At 33.0% G+C, this 18,490-nt stretch overlaps 1 protein-coding gene across 2 annotated transcripts in view; it reads right to left on the bottom strand.

Annotated features, from left to right (window-relative positions):
* LOC118202189 (uncharacterized) overlaps window positions 1-18,490 on the bottom strand; it is a 115,244-nt gene that overhangs the window by 70,303 nt on the left and 26,451 nt on the right. For both annotated transcript variants that reach the window (XM_085809583.1, XM_085809582.1), the window contains exons 6-9: window positions 15,469-15,650; window positions 11,898-11,974; window positions 5,117-5,190; window positions 1,891-2,048 (exon numbers count right to left, since the gene is read on the bottom strand). In XM_085809583.1, the coding sequence (XP_085665709.1) occupies window positions 1,891-2,048; window positions 5,117-5,190; window positions 11,898-11,974; window positions 15,469-15,650 (491 nt within the window). The remainder of the gene's footprint in view (window positions 1-1,890; window positions 2,049-5,116; window positions 5,191-11,897; window positions 11,975-15,468; window positions 15,651-18,490) is intronic.

Below are 18,490 nucleotides of genomic sequence, written 5' to 3'. Positions count from 1 at the left end.
TCAGACAAATTATGTTAGATATTAGAAAACCTTCTTAGTCCCAAAAGCTTTAAATTATCCATATCTATTCTATAGTACAAAATATGATCTTAAAAAATACTAAAACCATATTCAATAAAATTTGAAAATATGAAATAATTGTAAACTTTACAAAAAATCTTTTTAAAACAAGTTTCTTGAAAGAATGGAACTTTTGCAACAGTGTCACAGGATAGCTAAATGCCAGAAAAAGCATTATGTATTGTTTGTGGGGAAAAAATCACAAACTTTTCTTGAAATAGCCACACTGATAATAAACATCACAGTAGCTCTACTATTGCAAAAAAAAAAGAGAGCAGCCAAATTCCTCATAAAGATGAAACAGTGGCCGAATTTTTAAAGTTCCCAAATGTTCTACTCCAAACTCTACTGGTTACTATAAGACGGCATAGTTGTAAACATCAAGCACAGGCTAAAATAGATTCTGCTACCCAACAATGATATATTTCACAGAGCACAGCAGCAAAAAATGCATTTTGAAAACGGTAGTAAAACAATCTCTTATCATTGGCTATTTGGCAGAACTTCTACGGATATAACAGACCATATTTCCACTGTATTTATATGTAAAACTAATGGAAGCTATCTCTGCAATTTCAAAGCTCTTGGTCAAGATATTATTTGCAGTACTGTGCCAACAGTCATTACTGGGAAATGGATAGATGAATTAAACAAAAATTTCATTAGCCTTAATGATTAAAATTATTATCACAAAATTCTGGTCCTATTGAAATCTTAATAGGGGCTGATATAGTGGGTAACTTAATGGCAGGAGGCTTCCAAATTCTAGCTTCTGGACAAACATGTTATAAAAGAGAAATACCACAAGAATTAGATTCGTTTTCGATGCTTCAGCAAAGCAGAAAGGGGCATCTCGTCTTAATGCCTGGTTGAAAAAGGAATGAATCTCAATGAACTAATTCGTCCAAATTTTAATAAATTTCACATGAAGCAAACTGGAGTTATGTCTGATACTCATAAGGTTTTTTACAAATCAGCATCCATCCTAGAAATAATCTACAATTTTTGTGGTGTAGATCTGATGGCTTATTAAAGTACTTCTGACATTGTAGTTTATTGGTGATTTGTGTAACCCATTGTTGCTTGGCTCTGTGATTTATTATCATTGGTAATGCACTTTGAATGGAACGGGTGAAGAAAATTAATAAGTATCCTTTGAAAATTGTGTAACAGCTGAAAAATGCTTTTATACAGATAACTGTTTAACAAGCAAGAATATTTGCAAAATTCAGAGCTTCTCCTCTAGAACTGCTGACATTGCTTAGGATACATCTCAGGCACATCAGATCAAACAATGATTAATCTGAGCCCATGAAGAAAACATAGCAGTTAAGATTATCCTACAAAAAACATCCACATTTACAAAAGTTGACCTTAATGCATGCTTTGAAAAGTTAAATTGCGAAAATACAAAATTTGCATACTGTTTTGTGCAGGGAACACGAAAACTTAAAAGTTAAATAATTTCCTAAAACTCCTTAAATGAATCTTAAGCAATTAGTTATTCCAGATTGTATTCATAATGCAATGAAATTAGTCTAATTAAGAAAACTAAATGCAACACAACTTTTACATCCTTAAAGTTACACTTTGGAGAACTGAAGAAGATAAAATAAGACAGTTAATTTTCAGCTTTAAATAAATTTCATTTACTTAACTAATACTTTTTTATGCTAATTAAGTTGAAATATGTTAAAGCTTTCTATTTCATTCCATTTAAAAGCAACAAGCCATTTGTAAACTGTTGTCATTTGGGGGATTTAAAATAGAATATTTTAATGTAAGATAAAATGATCAGTAAACTATTCTACGTAAGAATACAAAGCTTGCCTGCAAATATCGTGCTCTCTTTTAGCTATGGTTTCAACACCAACAGCTTCTTTCAGTTGAAAAGCCATACCAGCTCTTATAGCACCTATAATAGATGGAGTTCCTCCTTCTTCACGCATTTCTATATCTTTTAAGTATCTGCGAGTATTGCGACTTACCTGTAAACAAAAGATCTTAAAATACTTTATTGCAAAAAAACAACAAATAATTTTAAAATAAAGAACAGAATTATGCAATTTATAACTTCTCATAGTTTAATAAAAATTTTTAACTAAAGACAAATAGCATTAACAAAAATTAAATGCATGAAAACAATTGCAAGTCACAAAAGATCAAATTGTACTTTCACCCCTCTTTTTGTCACAATTGTCTTCAATAAGATACATTATCGCAAAGAATATTTTTCTGAATAATAACTACAATTCTTTTACATATTTCCCAGAAGTCTTTTACATTTAGTAATTAATCATTCAATTTTTTTTTAAATTTCTCAGCATACATTTACATTAAAATAGTAAAAATATTTATCAAATGATTCAATTAAAATTGGTTACACAAAAATACATATGCACACACTTGGTTTGAAAAACTTTAATAATGCAAATGGATAGCTAGCCCCTTCCAGCGTGAAAACTGATCTGAATGTCCTCTTTCTCACTTTTTATCAGTCATTATTTCATATTTTTAGATATAATTTTTACCTGTATATTCTTATGACATATTTTACTTTTATATGATGTTAGATACATCATTCAAGGGAAAAATTCCCTTCTTAGCAAAACATATGATTTCTTTACCCTTTAACTGCAGTAGATGGTCTTTCAGACCATGTGACATTTCCCATTAAATGTTTCCACCCCTTAGAATAAAAAGTGCATGTGTGATTATGGCAAAGCCTCGAGGGTTATCTGCCTAAGGGGAGGGATGCCTTTGTGGAGGGCTTTCTAAGGGAAACTGGCTCGTATACACGTCACACATGGGGGAAAAGCACAAAAAGGTCCATGCAGCCAGCCTGTTTGTGGGATTCGAACCTCAGACCGAACTACCAGTGTTCAGCGACTTTACCGCTCGGCTGCTGGTAGGCCCCGCCCCTTAGAATAATTAATGGGCTTGTCCTTCCTAAACCAGTTGTCCACGGTCTCGTACCACATGTCATTTGAACAGCTCTATTTCTTCTTTTATTTTTTTCCTCCCACAGCAGTCTGTGGGACTGATCATGGTAAATGTGATTCAGTTTCAGCTGATAGAGTTCACTTTTCGTTGTTGTTACATATTTCGCTTTTTTATAAATATTCTTGAAATGGTTTCAAATGTGTGCAGGAAACCATTCTATATATCTTACCCAAGACCAAGTTGAAGAAATTTTTCAAAATTGGTCTGATTTAAAGTTCTCTGATGAAATTATTGACAGCCATGATACAAATTCAGAAATATATGCCGATAAAAATGAAGATCGATGTTCTTCTTCTACAAGTGATTTTTTTACTGGAAAAAAATTAATTCAAATGATCTATTCAAGAGCCCAACAAGGTTGTTCGGACATGTAATCACAATATTATTCTTCAATTACCTGGTTTGAAAAATGCTACAAAAATGGGTGCTATAGCTGGCCCCGAAGGAGCTTGGAATTTACTTTTTGATGAAAATACAGTAAGAATGATTGTAACATAGACTATGTAAACAGAATGAAATATTCTGATCCTAAAAGACATGAACTAATCAATACCGATGAAACTGAAACAGAAGCCCTTTTTGAACTTTTACATACACAACAATATTCAGATCAAATCGGGAAGATATTATGATGGAGGCCTAGTGATAACAATCGACAATGCGTATTTAAGTGCATAGTGTTGGGTAGTTGGAGCAGATATAGGACCTGATAGGAATCGTGTTAGAACATTTTAAGTTCAAAGGCTGTTTACAGAACATAATCTCTCTTTGAGACATTCTTCAGCATGCTCTTGAAACTGGGAGGAGGAAGCAGAATTTGTGACCTTGGAATCACTGAAAACTCCAGTAAAATTCAGGACTTTTGAAGTAAAAAATGGATAGGCGGAAAAATCATAAAAGTATATTAAAAGTTTTTAATTCCTTACAAACTATCTACTACAGTGCAATAAATCTTTTATTTGCCTTTGCTTCCAGGCTTTACCATAAATCCTTATATTACAAACTGTACATGCAGCATTTTGTTGTATCAATATTTCCGATTGTGCCATTCTAATCATGTGGGCACTTTCAAATTCTGAATGTTGCATATAAAGAAGTTCTTGACATTTAAACGATACTGATAATTCACTAGATATTGTGACAACTAATTACTGATATTACTATTTCCCAATACCTACATCCTGCAGGAAGAGAACTGATTATCACTACAGCAAACTATACATAATTATTCCATATGAAAATCATTCATCCAGGCAAATACCAAATATCTAAATTTTCAGTTGCTTTATGCTTACTATTTCCAGCAAAAATTAACAGAAAATAATTTCACTGGGAGGGAGGGAGGAGATTGATATAAAAATATTTTATGATATTTACTAAAGAAATTCAACTTTTGACACAGGGCTTTTCAGTAAGTCAACAATATGAACATGAAAATTAACCATTTAGTTAATCTATCCATGCCTTTACTTAACAACCTGTTACTTTAATTTCAAAATATCTGCAACCATTCAAAACCTCTATAACATTAAACATTTCTAGGATACAGTCTCATCTTTGATTTCAGAATAAGAACCCTTGCAGCAAATCTGAGTATTAGGCTACTCACGCAGATAAATCCTTTTACTTAAAACAGTTGCAACATATGCCCTCTTAAACATTATGGCAACATGGCACACAGGGATTAATTTAAAGATGAGGATCTAAGCAATTGTCATAGACACACAAATCTTATTCTTTAAGTACAATTAATATTAATTAATAAAGTAAAAACAATATTATTTAGCATAAAATATAAAATTTAAAAGAAAAATAAACAAAAATCAGCTCAGTTCCTTACATTTGCAGTTAGAAAAATATTCTACAAATTATGTCTTTCCAACATAAGAAAATACACATTAGTATTATAAAAATAAAACTGCATGTACATGGGCATTCAGAAGCCTTGCATAACTTCCTAAATTAGACGAACAAATGCATAAAACACAAAATGTCTAGTCTAGCTGTAATTTAAATAGAATTTGGTACTGAGGGGAAAAAACTTGATACTCACAAAGAATACAGTGCCTCCCCCTGGCTCACAAGGAACTTGATTTTTAAATAAGAACTTTTTTGCAACCAAAACACCTAGAGAAGAGAAAATTCTTAAATATTGACAATCAATTTGCAATGAGAATACAAAATTACATTTTTAATGTTTCCTCATAGTGTCCATATCTTATTTAATTACTTTCATGAGATTGGATTACTTACATTATGGTGAGGGCTATAAGGGAATGGATGCTTTTGTTGGATGTTAGGGGAACCTTAAAAAAAAAAAAAAAGTTTGTATTCTTGTTACACATGGAAAAGTCCGTGAAAATTTCCTTGCAATGAGCTCATTCATTGGGAATTGAACCTAGGTTAAACTATCAGTGTTCAGGGATTTTCCACTTGGGTGTTGGTGGTTACTTGTATAATCTCTAATCTTACACTATCACAAATGTCGAAATCAAAATATGTAATGAACTGAAAATATTTAAGTGCAGAGAATTAATTTTCAATATGAAATTATCTTCAGTATTATCAAATAAGAATAAAAATTAGCTAGACATTATCATTTATAATTTTTTAATATTCCTGTTCACGAATTATCACAAACAACTGAAAAAATAGTTCATCTATCTCTATATATTCACTTAGTCCTATTTTTACAGATATATGAAAAAAATCACATTCACGATATAAAAATGACTAAATCAAAATATAATGTAACCAAAAACAGCACTTGAAACATACTTTCATAATTTTCAAACTGAAATTCAAGCCAGTTATAAAAGTTTGTTGCGGTGAACAAACATTGATATAGAAAAGATATAGAGATATGGAGAACATTGATATAGAACATATAGAAAAGCAGTACAATGCTTGTTATTGATGTTCTAAAAAAATTTAGAATAGCAAAGTCTGAATTATCAAACTTGCAAGTAAAGGAAAATAAATAATGATATTTCTATCATAAATATTTTTACCAGTTACAAACTTATGCTGAATTACCACAACATTAGATACCCAACAACTAATTAACAACTAATTCTAATGGAGAGATATTAATTTCAATCACAATTTTCATAAGTACACATAGCATTAACTGAACAAGTATGGAGGACGTATTTACAGTAGGGACCATTTTATATGAATTATCAATATTTGAACAATGAACTATTAAACATTTTGGATACTACTCCCTCACACAGATTTTATATACTTTACAAATTTCTATTGCTGTTTGAAGGATAAGAATAGTTTCTTTAGACCCTGCTATCTGAGAAGATAAGCAGATGGTTTGAACTGTTATTTTCAAATGATCATCAGTTTAGAAATGCCTACTAGAATGCAAGCTTTTCATATGCAGGGAAATGTGATAAACTGCTGGTGATAAGTCTGGCTATAGGGTGTGCTCTAATTACCTGCTAGCCAAAAGTTCTGACTATAGCTTGTATTTGAGCATCACAGTGGGGCCTTGCATTGTTGTAGAGCAACAGAAATCTGACAGACCATTGTAATGGCATTTATTCTTGATTTCACAGCAGCTCCCGCAAAATCTGACAATATGCTGGATTTGTATTATCTCTATTGGAATAAATTCATCAACGAAACATCACACCTGTTACTGAACAAAGTTTGCATAACCTTGCAAGCTGAGATTATTTGAATTTCACTCATCTCCATTAATGAAACGTCTCATCTCCATATGGGAGATGAGATGCATCACCATTCCAGTGACTACTGTTTGAATACAGGGATGAAATGGGCCATTAATGTCTTATCTCTGCATGATAATATGGCTCAAATTTTTATCATCTTCATGAATTGGTTAATCTCTTCATTTTATGATCCTTAGTAATTATACTCAAAATCCAAAGGAGGATAATTTCTTACAGCTTGAGAAATTTGGATGCAGTATTTCTCTAAGGCATGAAACTAGAAAGTATTGCAACATTTTAGCATAAATATCCCAGGCATAGCAACATTTTATGCCTAAATATCCCAAGCAACAAAGAAACCACACAAAAAAGTGCACATAAAAGAATTTTTGCTTTCAAGATTCAACATTAACTGTTTCTTTCAGCAATGTTTACAGTGGCTGTGCAAATAATACCTATAATCATACAGTTTCATGAAGGATTTGATTATTAGGCATAAAAATTACCTCTGAGAATTTTCATGGTTTTTTTTTAATACAGCTTTCATGCAAATAAACAGTAGTATCACTATGGAAAATGCATATGGCTCTTGCACATTTGGATATAATCAATTATCTACTAGCTTTAAATTAAGAATTAATAAAAACTATTATTTCTCTTTACATAACTCATAATACAGGTTATTTAAAGTAGTTCACAGATGAATCTTCTTTCATAGTCATAACTTTCCTAGGTAGAGAACATTAAAAGATTTTCTTACAATTTCAGTTTTCTAACAAACTGAACAATTCACAGTAAGAGCCTGACTATCCAACAGTCAACTGGAATATTTTAGACACTGTCTCCAAATAGTCCGATTTTAATGCCAATAATGGATTAGTTATGCCACAGCATTTTCAAAGTTATATAATTTTGGCATCAAGAAAAGGGTGCATTAATTGGTATGATTCGAGGCTTTATTTGAAAATCAATAAGCAGCGATGCAAAATAAAAAATTAAATGCAATTTAAGTTTTTATATACTATAGCCATAACTTGTATCTGTTGATTATCTAACCAACTAAAGTTTACTTAGTTTCTGTTTCTTTAAACATCTGCTGAAATAACTGTTTAAGTATGGCAAGTTCATAGTTGACAGAGTTTTGTAATCAGGTAACATATTTTACTTTCATACGTTTTAATATGCTGGCTTTTATATCTGAAATACATTTCACCACCAGACTCTTACAATTTAAATGCAAGCTTTTGATATTCAAGTTGATAATTAATAACAGATTTAAATCATTTTAAACAAAATTTTATCCATTCATTTGGCTTTTCAATCATAAATTGTATTTTGTATATGCTCAATTTCCGAAATTCACAGATTCCTATACAATCCGAAACAAATATTACCAATCTGTTACATATATACAACAGACAATACAGCTTTAAAGGCTATAAGGAATTGATTTTGCATTTGACTGGTGATCAAACATCTGAGTGAAAAAAAAATCATAATGCATATCTAGTAATGCTTCTTTCAAACACATCTGCAAGAATATACCCCATTTAAAGTAAAAATAAAAAAATGGAAGGGAAAAACATATACTGAAGAGCCATAATATTATGACCACTTATTCAATAATGTGCTGTGCGACCTTTGGCTTGCAAAACAGCTGCAACTCACCTTGATATGGATGCCACATGTTCTTGGTAGATGATTGGAGACAGGATACGCCACATGCCAAAGCAGTGGTCACACAAAAGTCAAGATATTCCGACATGGTGGTGTTTGAGCTCTGAGCTGCTGCTCTATGACATTCCAAATGTGCTATCGGATTAAGATCCGGTCAGTTAGGTGGCCAGGACATTAATTGGAATTTATTCTTATGTTTTTTGAACTACTCCAATACTATATGAGCCTTAAAATATGGGGTGTTGTCCTGCTGGAAGATTCCATTTCCAGTTGGGAAGACAGATGTCAAGTAATAATTTAAATGATCCACAGTTATGTTCAGATAATCTGCAGCTTTCTACAACTAAGGGTCTCACAGCTGCCAATGAGAATCTTCCCCAAAAGCATAATAGAACCACCACCAGCCTATGTATGACCTGCTGTAAAGGGAGAGAGCAAGTATTTACCTGGAAGGCTGCATATTCTGACATGACCATATGACCATTGACATAATGAATGAGAAATTATGATTCATCTAACCAGGCAACTGTTTTCCCACTTATCAATGGTCCTGTCTTGATGTTCCCGGGCCTACTGTAGGCATAGTTAACAATAATGCTTGATCAAAAGAGGCACACGAGTGGGACATCTGCTGCACAGTCCAATATCCAATAATGTTTACCGAGTCGTGTTTCAAAACGTGGACCTGCATTTTATTGGGCTGTAATCTGAGCTGCTATTTGGCCACGTCATCCAGACCAGTTCATTGAAAAATGTGGAGATGGTCAAAATCTTTTGGCTCGTCAGTTTATACTTATATGCAAATAAGTATAATGTAAATATTTACAAGTAGTTCAAATGCCTACATAAATTTCTCTTGAAAGATTAGTCACAAGCCTATTACTTTCAGATGATGGAATTTACCCAATAGCTTTAAAGGGAGAAGAAAATGATGGAGAATTACCCTAGGAAATACTGCAAGTCATTTGACCCCTTTCATTCAATAAAAAGAATGATAAAAAAGATTCATTTTAGGGGCTACATAAGAAATGAATTTTATTGAACAAATCATTACACATTTTTGCATTTATACAAACAGATATCTTAAACATGTTTTACACTGATATTCTTACGATATAAAAAATTAGCTTGGCCACCCAGACGGGAAAGTGGTTGGTGACTTTGGCTGCCGTATCAAAGGGCTTGGATTTGAATCTTAGAGAAGGAATTTATGTAAATTGTCTGTGGTTATGTAATAGGTGGCAACCACCTAATATGTGATACTATAATAAAATGAGCACCGCTTCTGGTTTTAGTTGGCCAATGCCTACAATGGATAGTACTCACCACTGGAACGAGGGGGGAAAGAAATGAACAGCGTTTTGATATCTACATTCAAAACTGTATTAGCATTGCTATTTTTTGTACGAAGGTTGCTACTTATATTTCTGGCCTTTGCAACAGAAAGTGCTGTTAGGCACGATAGTCTGATACTTTTAATCATAACTTCCTCAGAACCTTTTGTCATTTTAGCATGATTTGTGCTGTTTACAGTAAACTAAAAAATTCATCTCAGGCAAAAAATGGAATTGACTCCTAACATTTTTGCGTAATTACTTTTCATAACATTCGACGTGGATTATCAAGACAAGAATGCTTTAATGAAGTTAATTCTTTATACAGCTATAAAGCACCATCCTACAGCAGTGTAAAAAACTGGTAGAATGAATTCAATCATGGTCAACATTCGCTCCAGGATGAATTCAGTGAAGGTCATCCAAAATCGGTTTTTGTGCAGGAAAATATCGATGCTGTGCATGAAATGATGAAGCAAGATTATCGTGTTACATAACATGAGAGTAAGGCATCTTTGGGCATTAGTATGAGAAGCATCAATAAGATATTACATGAACATCTGGCTATAAGAAAGATTTGTTCGGGTTGGATCCTGTATAATCTGACAAACGCTCAAATAAAGGGTTGTGTTGATTTGTGCATGGAAATGTTGGAAAAATATGTTCACAGTGCATCATGGATTGTGTATAACATCTACAGAGGTGATGAAGCATGGACCTATGCATATGAGCCCAAAAATAAAACAACAAGCCATTGTATGGGTCTTCCAAGCGAACCAAATCCAACAAACGTTGTTCGTGGAAAAAGCCTATCAAAGCACATGGTTGCCTATTCGCCATTACTGGTCATGTGGTGACAGTGCCATTAGAGTAATGAAGAATGGTCAATTCTGAATGGTAAATGGCCATGTTTGAAAGAAGTCATCAGAAAAATTCAAAAAAAGCAGACGATGAGACGAATCATTCTTCATCATGACAATGAGAGATCTCACACATCAGCTCAAACAAAGGGATCTTTGATGGGTCGTAACCCCATGCAGCTTTGATTTGGCACCCAATAACTCCACCACATAAAAAATAAAGTGGGTGGTCAGCGATTTGCGACACCCGAAGAAGCGGTTGTTGCATTCTATATGAAAGTTGTGGAGTTACCTCAATCAGAGTGGAAAAAGTGCTCTGAAAATTGGTTCAAATGCATGCAAAAGTGTGTTGATCTTCATGGAGAATATTTTGAAAAAGAATAAAACCAATTTCATTCATAAACATTTGTTTTCTCATAATCGGGCCAGAATTATAAATAGTAACCCTCATTATACTAGTACACATGATGATAGCTATAAATTTTAATTCCTGCCTTTGATAATTTTCTAAAGAAAGGAAATTTTTTTCCCCAAGTGCAGAACTAATTAATCTGGCTATGGAAAATATCTTTCTTTTTGAAATATTTTGGGAAAAACCTCGCTATAGTATTAAATAATTCCATATGAATAGTACAAAATTTTCAGTTTTAGATATTATTTCTAAAATGTGTCATGTGATATGCACCACCTATATTATTTGCTTTACAATGCATATAAGCATCATTTTGAAATTTAAAAAAATAATAATAAGACCCTGTCATATTACGCAACCACATGAGTAACTTTTCGCATTTGGATTTGAGAAGTTTTTCAAAGCAGCTTTAACAATTAAAATTTATCATAATAAATTTGGAATCCTAGCCATCCCACTCATAATGACTGATAAACGTTGCTTGTGAAGAGTCATTTGGAGATTTTTCACAACTTTCACATGAAAAGTTGTCTTTCTAATAAACGTCATTATAAATATACAAGTACCAGGGAAATAGTAACAAACATTTTAAATGTAAGTTATCAGAAATATTTATTGATTATCTGGAAAATTTCTAACAGCTTCAATTTGCTGTTGCTTAAAACAAATTGAAGGCAGGCTAATGAAGTTCTTCAATAAACAAAGTGCAGGAAATACTATAATGCTCATTTAACACATAAATGACCAGGATTGTTATGCAAGTTAAGTGTCGCCAAATCTAACAGTAACCTAGCTATGATACTTCGCTTTCTTAAACATATTTACACTATACACTATGTAGCTAGTTACATAAAAATATACTAACCAGGACTATCTGGTCCACCAACAAATTTGTGTACTGATAAAAAAATAGCATCTTTGTATGCCAGACCTTCATGCTGCCTGAAAAGGACATACAAAGAAATTTTAATACGAGGCTATAAACATTAATGTAGTACAAACAGAAAAATATTTTACATAACATAGATATTAGTTCCAAAAACTGATAAATGCAATTTGCAAAAAATAAATTATACAATTGCCCCATGCTGTAACCACACTATGGCAACCACAAAAGGCATATTACACTAAGGGTCTAATATTTGGGGTCAATGTGAATATGAATCATATCAATGTTCTCTACCTCCTTTCAGATATTGTACAGTGTGTGGCAGCAAAACGGGCAATTTTGAAACCCTGGAAATAGAAAGTTACGTTAGGAAATCAGAAAACAGGAGTGGTGCCATCTGGACTACAAACTTTTGCCATTGACTCCGATATTGGTGTTCAGTAGAGATGGCGCTGTGGACCAGTGAACGATGTACTTTTGCCGTGAAGGCATTTTACAAAAACAACAACAACTATGTGGCAGTGCAAACATGTATTTTGTGCCCATTACAATCTCACATGTCATGCATCAGTCAAATCGATGCATGCTATCAAATTGTGAGAACAGAACTTTGAAGAAATGAGTGATATGGGTAAAAAGAGGGGTGGAAGTGCAAAACACATGTGCACACCAGAGAATGCACACCAAGAGCGGAAGAAGCATTCAACCGAAGTTCCAGACATTCTGCATATAAGCATACCATGCAGCTTGGCATATCAGATCGCAGTGTACAATGAATATTGCACAAAGAACTGGAATACCACCCATACAAAATGAAGACAGTGCAAAAACTGAATGTGGACGACCTCCCAAAGAGACTACGCTTTTGCTGGGAATTGCTGAAAATCATGAAGGACAACACAGGCCTCTGTGACAATCTAAACATGAGCGACATGGCCAATGTTTATCTGTCAGGCTTTGTTAACAAGCAAAACTTTAGATACTGGTCCCGTGAAAACCCTGGAATGCTTCATAAAAAAAAGCCACTTCACAGTCAGAAAGTAGTGGTAGTGTGGTGCAGCGCATCATCATTTGGAATCATCAGGCCTTTTTTTTTAAGACAATCATTGCAATGCTGTTACTGTGAATACAGAACGTTATGCTCACATGCTGAACCATTTCCCAGTGCCACAGTTTGCCAATCTTCCTGTAACTGCAAACACATTCTTCCAACGAGAGGGGACCACATGCCATACCTCGTGGATTTCCATTAACATGCTACAAAATACCCTTCCTGGCATCTCACCTCCAAAAACGAGGACATTTTCTGGCCCCCAAGATCCCCTGACATTTCAGTGCATGATTTCTCTCTCTTTGGGATCATTTGAAATCTGAGACCTTCCACACACCATCCAGGAACTGAAGGATCAAATTGGGAAAGAAGTTAATTGAAATCCAGTGCCAGTACTGCAAAATGTGATGGCTAACTTCCGTAAAGACTTGGAATATGTTCCGTAAAGACTAGAAAAATGGGGGCCATCTACATGATGTCATTTTCAAATGATGCACATTTTGTACTGTGACGTGCCTTTACAATATGTGCAAGTTGTTCAGAAACATTCCTCATTAATTGAAAGCATTGTAAATTCATGTTGTATTTCTTTTATACGGCTTTGGATAAATTTGTATCACTGTTGGAAGATTCAAAATTGCTCATTTCACTGCCGCACCCTGTATAGGCATATTTCAGACAACTTGTAATACATGCATAAATATAATCACAATGATGAACACTAGTGTTCATCATTGTGATTATATTTATGCATGTAAGTATTGAATTTAACTTAAACACTTAAAACTTAACACTTAAAAGTATTGAATAAAAAAATATGTGCATGATCATTGCACTAAAATAAAAGCTCACTGCATGAGGCTAACATTAAAAGAGCTTTGAAATAGCATTTCACATATTTCAAAGACTAATATTCTAGTTTCTTAACACCGCCCAGATGGTATACTGATTAACCCCTTCGCGCCGACTGTCACGTATACGTGCCAGCAACGAACGCACTTACCTACCGGCCGACACGCAGGCGTGCCAGAGGACTGTTCCATTCTCTACCGACTGTCACATATTTGTGCCAGTACTTTGGAACGTTTTTCAAACTATAATTTCTGCTACAAGATGGCACTGTATGTCCATATGGTTTCAGATACATGTAAATTAGTCCTTCTACTCAAATGAGAGAAGCATGACTCACATACACGTGTTTTTGATTATATAAACAAACGGGGAAATAAATGTTTCCGAATGGCGTGATTTATGACGTCTCTTTAAATCGCACTTTATTCGCACGTGGTAGTTGTTTACTGTAAGTAGAGAAGTTTTATTTGCTCTAAAGCATTGGGTATTTCGGTTTGCAGTTCAGTTTTTAGAAAATAATTAGATCTTGTTAGACGTGAATTCTTTGTTTTTACCGTTGCAATGTCGAAGCGTCGAAAATGTTGAACAGAGAATGAAATAGCAGAAATGATGCAAAATATTTCAGATATTGATTCTGAATTTCTGATATTCTGATATTGATTCTGAAAGATTAACTGAAAGACATTTTCCAAAACTTTGTTCAGAAGAGACTGATAAGAAAATGAGACGACGATGCTTCGTTTGTTCACATTCCCGGAAAAATCCTCCAAAACGGCAAATGAGTTATTACGAGTGCAAGGAATATAACATAGGACTGTGTGTAGATCCCTGTTTTCAAATTTTTCATACGAAAAGAGAATTTTAAGTAATATATTTAGTTTTCAGATGTATAATGTTAAAATTCATAAAATGGTGAGTAATTAAAAAAAATGCGTAAAATATGCATTTAAACAAGAAATAAGGTAATTAAAGTATATATATAAAAATATTTATAAAGCATAAGCCGTTTAAATACTCTATAGAGCATTATTAAACAATGCGTTGATACTTCGGAAATTTCATGGATTTAGGCTTAGTAGCAAAAAAGCCCCCGGCCCTGGAGAGATGCTCGCGTAAGACACTGCCGGCCTCAGCGATAAGCGCGCGTTTTCGCTACCTGGCTCGAAGGGGTTAAGGGATACTGAAGGGCCCGAGTTCGAATCCCGGAGAAGGCATGGATGTAATTGTCTGTCCCTTCATAGGAGGCAATGGTGGCCCACCTATTAGGAGCCTTCATAATAAAGAGACCACCACATGTGGCCTTAGGAGTGGATGATGCCATCACAGGCAAGTGCCTGCCATTAGGGAAAAAAAAAATATTGTAGTTTCTTTGACAAGAATTTTAAATGACATGAATAAATTAACTACCCAGTTTAGTAACACTAAAAACAAGAATTCTTTCAGTTGTCATGCATTTCAAATATTTTAGGCATACATAAAATATCACCAGCTGTATCAGAAAAAAAAAATTGTCAGTATGAACAATTATCGGAAAAATCACTCTTTTTCAGATTAAATTATGACATTAGGAAAAATAATATGCATGTTAGAGTAACACTAAAGACACCAAATTCTGTGCATTATAATGAAAAATTTTATACTTACCCCATAACAATGGGATTCATATCAATTTTTACATATGGTCCTGCTGCAGCATAATCCCAAAATGACAACGCACCATATTTATGAAGCAATACTGTCACAGCTTTATCATCTGTGATAATACCAGTGACATTTGATGCTGCACTAAAGCTTCCAATTAGCTGATAGTTCATCTCAGAGTATTTCTTAAAGCAAATAAAATTTTTATTATAGAAGATATCAAAAATTTAAAAGGAAATATATGCAAAGGACTGGCATACATACTAATTTCATACAAAGGACTGGCAAAATAAAACTATTTTATACAAAGGACCCACAAAGTAAAATCTTTTAAATATCTGAATGAAGGGGAATCTCCAAACATGCACAGCATCTGTACCATACATTAACCAAGTAATGAGTTATTCATTATTAAAAGAATGCAAATATAAAAACTATTTAGATTTACTTATCATAGAGTTTTAAGGAACATAATGAAATTTTATTTTTACTATATACTATACAAACATAATACAAAACACATACAATAAGTAATGCAAAGTTAAAAACAAAACTGAATTTGAAAGGCAAATCATGCAGCTAAAAGATAAAAATTATGCATTTAAAAGTTATGAATCTCCCATTCTAATTGACCTATAAAAAAATAAGTTGGTATTCTACATCTGAAAGCAACGACTTAAGATCATATAGGATGTCACATGCACAATTTTATGACGATCAAAGATTAAACAGGTCCTACCACTATAATATATACACACACATTAGATTTACCAATAACAGCTTTAATATAAAAATTAGAGCCAAAAATTTTATGATTACCATATCAGCTGGACTAAAACTTTGTTCAGGTAGTAGCACCAAGTTCAGAAATTCCAGAGAAATATATTTTTGAACTAAACAATTTGGAAAGGGCAACGAATGGATCAATAAGAAAACAAATATATTTCATACAAAATTTGCACTCATTCTATTGTGATATCATTTGCTCAATAAACTTGTGCAGAATGCCTTACAGTGATGTTTCTGTCATTTATAAAAACTGCACACAAATTTTTGCAGACATCTAACAATATTTGGGCTTCATCCAACACAAGTTCTTTCCCACTTTTCTCATTCATTCAAACAAATTTTTCTTAAAGCTTCACATTTCTCAGAAACATATTCAAATTCCCACTTGCATGTACTTACATATCATTTTAATTAAAGTAAATAGATTGAGGTTCATTTAATCTAAAGTAAATGTATGCAAGGAAGTACTAATCTTATAAAATCACTAACATAAATATTGACAAAGTGTAAACAAATCCATATAAGATTTCTTAAACAAAAGGTACAGATGACATGAAATAGCACATTGAGCAGCAGAAAGACACTACACTAGCCAAAATTTTTATACTGAGGCAACAAAAGAACATTGGAACAAGGGGAAAAAAAAAAAAATCATACATTTTTGCTGAATTTAAAAAATTCAAATTCTTAAAATTTAGTAAAAGGTCTTCATTTTAACTTATAACTTGAATTTGTGACAAACTATTTATACAAAACAACTTTGAATATATCAACTTTGAATTAATGTAACATACCAAATAATTATTGGAGGAGTTAGAGCAATGATAATCAGCGTAATATTCATAAATTTGCAAGACCAGCTCAAAAGGTTTAAATATAGAACCTTTTTCTTCAGCTATGTTGATCCTTGTTGCTTTAATACCTCCAATAAAGGTCAATTAACAAAAGACACGCTTTTATTCTTAAAACTATTGTAAACCAATTTTACATGCTGCACTGTAGAAGCTAACACAAATGCCTATTTAAAAAATTTTTTTAAAGCATAAATTGAATTTATTAGGGTGCAATTAGTTTAGAATCTGTATTAAATAAATTAACGGGATTTTTGTATGTCCTTAGTTCCTCCCAGTTTCCCTTCATAGCTTGTTCTTCATTTGGTACCTACACATGCAATATCTCCAGTCTACCTAAAGCCAAATGCTAAGAACAGAAAATGTGCATCAGGTAGGGAAACTGCCAAAAATAAATTTCGAATTAACGGGTCCAGGTTTGAGAACCAGAGAAGTCATAGTTCTAACTGTCTGTCCCTTCACAGGAGGCAAATGTGGCCCACCTATTAGGTGCCTCCATAATAATGCGACCACTGCTTACGGCCTTAGTAGTGGCCAGCGTCTATTATGATGACTTGTGCCAGCCATTAGGGGGTTATTTGATACTGTTTTTAGTTCTTATCTCATGAACATTATTAGGAGATATTCCCAGCAAACCTAGTTAACATTTTACGAATAAATTCATGGATGAACAAATCTGTACAAATGAATGTTTAGAAAGTAATCCACTTCTAAGATTGGGAGTGGCTGTACTAGTTTATACTTAGCATTCTTTTGGGGCTTAAGTAAAGGACATATGTAAAAGAAAAATCTTTTCTCCCAGTAAAAGACATTTATTTACATGTATATAAATTTTTAATAATTTGAAGTAATTTTACAGAAATTATGCTATTTATTATTAAGACATTCAATCCAAGACTATTTATTTATTTTATTTTTGTGTAAAACTGGAAGACCCCCCCCCCATAGCTTCCTCTATATACCAACATATCCATCTTATGGGAAAATCCACTTGAACAAACTAGTATTGTCCACTAATGGCCAAGGGAGGCTAGGCAGTTACTTCAAAAAGGCCTCCGTTTTTGTTTAATGGCAACTAGCCGTTTTGAACTGTAGCAAAATACTGCATTATACATAAAAAAATTAAACTTCACTGCATTATAAAATTAAGAATTGTTGTTTGATATAAGAAAACAGCAATATATATTTAAATTTTCAATATAATAATAACAATTAGCAATTTCTATATATTTCTAGACACACTAATTAAAAACTTACTTTATTTATAAAAACACTTGATATAAAATTTTGAACAGATAGCATTATTTAAGTTTTTCAATTGATGAACATAACATTAACGAAGAATGAAAATTATCACACACACTATTTAAGACTTTCAATTGATA

Source organism: Stegodyphus dumicola, chromosome X2 (genome assembly GCF_044657685.1).
Source record: "Stegodyphus dumicola isolate Sdum_Otavi_A_Nest chromosome X2, ASM4465768v1".
NCBI classification, from domain to species: Eukaryota; Metazoa; Arthropoda; class Arachnida; order Araneae; family Eresidae; genus Stegodyphus; species Stegodyphus dumicola.
This window is presented reverse-complemented; position numbering and strand designations above follow the sequence as displayed.